The following is a 4,518-nucleotide window of genomic DNA, read 5'->3' on the forward strand; positions in this document are numbered from 1 at the left end:
TTTATATTAAAGCAGGAGCTGCTTTGCTGGCCGAAATTCCTTTGCGTTTGGAACTAACACTGAGCAGTATTTCTGATACTTTTCAAAAACAATTCCCTTATGAATTGACAAATGGTAGAGGAAGCTTTCTTAACGGAAGTCAGATTGTTATGTGATCTATTTAATAAATTGAAAACACTTTTCCTGCATTTACTCACGATTTTAAGACTGTTTTTCCAGTGCACAATATCGCAGAGTGTGCGGTAAGCATTTATTGTGTAGGAAAACTGTTTTCATTGTGTATAACAATTGATTTCGATTTCAACTGTGGATGTGATTTCGCCTTTGAATGGCAACTGAGAAACGAGTATGTGAAAATGGAAATAGAATGAAATACTCGCCCCATCGTCTGGGTGGTGCCACTACTCATCTGGAGTCTGCATTTTGCGCGGCGCTTCATTTACTTTATATCTTTTGTCTGCTCCTTATGTGCACATGGCAACAATTTGAATGAGCTGGTGTAGTCGTATTTGCCTCTTTTTGGGGTAGCTGCATTTTTATGTTTCTACATCAAATGTTTCTGACTGTTCTATTATTTATTGTATGGCTACTTGATGAACATTTTGCCGAAAACGTTTTATGGGCTCGTGGGCAATAGGTCTGCGATTCGAAGAAGGCCTCCTTTTTCCCTCCTCAAACGGACTATCAATCATTATGCCGTGCACTTGAAATAATAACCGACTTACAGTTAATAAAATACTCCACTCGTTGGTGTTTGAACACAAAGGAATTATTTATAATGCGACGGCCTATTTGGAACCCGTATTAGTGATTGCACCATTAAATTCTTTATATTATGGCTACCGCTGAAAGAAATAGGAGACAATTTCGCCAGGTGCACATTTCGCAGATATTTATGAAGTGTCTACAAAGTGTTTTAGCCTCCGGTCCCGACCAAATCCACTTGTCACAACCTGTTGGTCCGTCGTTTATTGCACACTGGCTGCTCAAAATGGCGGAACTAATGTGCCGCCGTATTTGAATTATTATTACAAGGTTTTGGGATCGGAGAGTGACGGCTATAATGAGTTCCACACAAAGTGTAAGAAATAGCCGCGTGTAAATTGCGTATGATTTATATACTTTGCTTTGGCCGGCGATTTTGACGAGGGACGGCATGTCATTTCACTTTGTAATTTATAACCGAAACATAAACGAGAACGAAAAATCGATTTGCGATATGCGATCCGACAGTCTAGGCGTTGTGAGAAATGGCTTAAAGCTTAAGTCCTCTATGGCCGACCATATTCAGCACTTGCTGTTCTGCCGATGGCCGTCTGGGCTATCAAAACAATGACCGAAGTCTGGCCGAAAGGCGGTTGGGGGGTTTTTTAAGACGGCTCTGAATACCCTTACAAATCAGTTTATGTGGACGCCAAAAACAAGCCCATATTCAAGCCCGCCTCGTTTAAATCGGACACGTATATAATATATCTCAGCTTCTGCAAATTTGCCGTGTAAAGTATTGGACTTCGGGCGATAATTTAGTTGTTTGTCTTTGCCACTGCTCCCTGAATTATGGATGCCCCTTGAAACGCATTCCTATCCTGGTGAGTCCCGGACTTCTTGCTGCGTGCTGAATTTAAAATGGGACCGCATTCCTGGGACGCTTGTTGTGTGCCTCGTTGGTTATCCAATCGACATCGGTCGTCGTCCTGGAGTACTTCCAGACCAATTTGCAGGATGCCCCGTCTGGCATTGTGTCCTGTGTCCTGTGTACTCACGCGCCGTTCTAATTTTCCACATAATCCAATTTTCACGTGTTGACTTACGTGTTGTGACACTTGAGTTTGGTCCTTGGGGAAATGTATTCTGGGGATGCCCTGCCCTGACCAATAGTAAATGTTGAGAGCAGTCCTGTAACATTCAGAAACATTTAAAGATTTTAAATACAAATAATATTGGTAGATGATATTCTAGGAAAAAATAAGAATTTTGTGAGTTCTACTTTAAAAGTAGGTACGTTCAGAATATAGAATATTATTATTCTAGTGTCTTTGGTACGTTGTACACATCAGCTAATGTCTGTCTAATCATTATATACCTTTTATATGGTTAAATTACAGTCTCCGTATATTTTCGAAAAATAATATGTTTTTGCTGTTATAGTATTTAGCATAATCATATATTTAACAATTATGTCCAAAACCGTTTTACACAAATATTTTATACAATTACAGTGCCTTAAAAACCGTTGGCCAATTAGAATGGAATTTCATTCGGTTTTTGATTATTCCATCTTTCTGGACATTTTTTGTTGGCTCGTTGCCACGCGAATATTATTGCAATAAGTGGCTTGCGGTGCGCTGTGTTAGTAATTCGAGAAAAGTTTTTTGTTTAACTTTTTTGCTCTTTTTTTTATGGAAAGCAGCAAAGGTAATATAAAAACTGTTCACAGATTATTGGCAAAGCCACTCCGTCACTTAAACAAGTGAAACAGCCCTAAAGCGTTATTGCTTACAACTTTAAGCCAAAACTTAATTGTTCTGTAATGACTACGATACGTATTGTGAAGTTATATTATAGGATAATCATATAATACTGTAACAGGTTGTCAGCATGCTAGCGAGATCTAAGATTATTGGAAATACCTAGTAAACCATATTAAATTTATGACCGCCCAGCTGCTGTTATACTCAATTATCACAACTTAAAGGCCCATAATTATATGACGGATTAGGTAAAGGAAAAATCCCCATGCAGAGGTTTTCCTACCTGCACGGACTACCTGTTACCCTGTAGCACTAGTTAATAATTAGAGTATATAAGCCAGGTCGCCAAAGAGAAGCACATCAGTCAGCAACTTAATCCTGTCACAGACACATCTCAGTGCTTCTGGAGCAAGTTCAAAGAGTAATCATCCATCGGTCAATACTGCCACAGAGCTATATCCACCATCACTTCATCTTCCGTTCTCAAACCAGAGTCCCTTATCCCAATCATGTTCGACGAGCCCATCTCCAGCTTCGTGTTCACCAACGAGCAGACCACGCAGACCTTCCACCACCAGTGGTTTTCCCAGGGCCAGTTACACGAATGTGCCACCTGCTACAGCTCCATCGACGCAGATGAGCCGCCCTCCCAGCATTGGCTGCGCGGAGGAGAAGCTTCACAGGGCCTCCAGCTCACAAAGCAGCAGCAGGCCGTCCTGGACATTATCGAGGCCCGCCAGATCGAGACCTTCTTCTTCTGCGACGAGAGCTCCAAGGACAAGCTGGAACACTTCATGGGGGAGACCTGTGCAAGAGGGATCCCCGAGCTTCTCCGCTGGATGTTCCAGAACAACACCGTGGCCGTGGAGTTCAATCTGGCCTGCTATGTGAACGCCATGGACCAGGTGCTGATCTTCCAGAGCGGCTCGCTGAGGGTGGACCACCACTACGACGTAGACGAATCCGTGGGCGTGGTCTACGAGATGCTGATGCAGAGGATCGAAAACTACCTCAACTGCAGCAGCGAGTACGGAATGTCAGAGTGCAGCATCACCAGGTTGAAGGTTCAGGTGAAGAGGATTCGGATGGATGCAGAGGGTCAGTCGGCGGACTCGTCCTTCTTCGTGCTACCCCTGCAGCTGCAAGAGGATGAGGGACTGACCACCACTTCCGGCTGCTCCACCAGCGAGTCGGAGCTTGCCAGCCTGCGTTCCGCCTACCTGAAGCACTTCCGAGAGTGCAACGGCTACTTCCCGCCAAACATGCGCGTCAACCTCTACGGACTGCAGCAGTGCAAGACCACCAAGGAGCTGTATGTGGTGCCCTACCATATCAGCGAAACCCTCCAGCAGCTGCCCAACAAGAACTTCCTCATCCTGAACAACATCATGGGTCAGTTCCAGCGGCTCCACGAGCTCTCCACCCCAGTCAATTCCATCGCAAGGGACCAGACCAGCTCGCCGCTAAAGGAACTGCACTGCCGGAGGTGTCGCACCCAGTTCTCGCGACGCAGCAAACTGCACATCCACCAGAAGCTGCGCTGCGGCCAGGACTTCTCCGTGGACAGCATGCACGCGGACATCGTGGAGATCTACGAGCAGTGCCTGCCCATCTCGAGGAGCGTCTTCCAGCACGCCTGCTACGGCATCACCAAGCCCAAGACCGTGATGCGGAAGGGTCAGTTTGTGCCCATCGAGTGCGACTGGCGCAGCGAGAGCTCCGTGAAGGTCCAGCACGGCCCGTGTGTCGTCATCAGCAACGCGCAGCACAGTAGTCCTTGTAAATTTTATTAAATAAACGTTACATTTTAAGCACCTACGTACACCATGATTTCTCTTTTAGTCACTGTTCTTTAAAATAATTATTAATTTAACGGCTATACTTATTTGGTCCGTATAAAAAATCGATACTGTATTTTTGTACATGTTACTTAATGATGAGTATCAGAATTCCCATGCATTTAAATTTTGCTTAGGGCATAGGGCAATTCCATTAGTTGACTAATGTGCTCAACATCTTTCTGTTATATTTATAGAAATTGGGCGAA

At 44.3% G+C, this 4,518-nt stretch overlaps 1 protein-coding gene across 1 annotated transcript; it reads left to right on the top strand.

The window, feature by feature from the left end:
* The first annotated feature begins 2,727 nt into the window (after nt 1-2,727).
* On the top strand, nt 2,728-4,289 carry LOC6546432 (protein terminus). The gene has a single exon (XM_001972800.3). It carries the CDS (start codon nt 2,981-2,983, stop codon nt 4,262-4,264), a length of 1,284 nt encoding a protein of 427 aa, XP_001972836.1. The 5' UTR covers nt 2,728-2,980; the 3' UTR covers nt 4,265-4,289.
* The last annotated feature ends 229 nt before the right edge of the window (nt 4,290-4,518 follow it).

The sequence above is a fragment of the Drosophila erecta genome, unplaced genomic scaffold (assembly GCF_003286155.1).
Source record: "Drosophila erecta strain 14021-0224.00,06,07 unplaced genomic scaffold, DereRS2 tig00000021-arrow-pilon, whole genome shotgun sequence".
In the NCBI taxonomy this organism is placed as follows: domain Eukaryota; kingdom Metazoa; phylum Arthropoda; class Insecta; order Diptera; family Drosophilidae; genus Drosophila; species Drosophila erecta.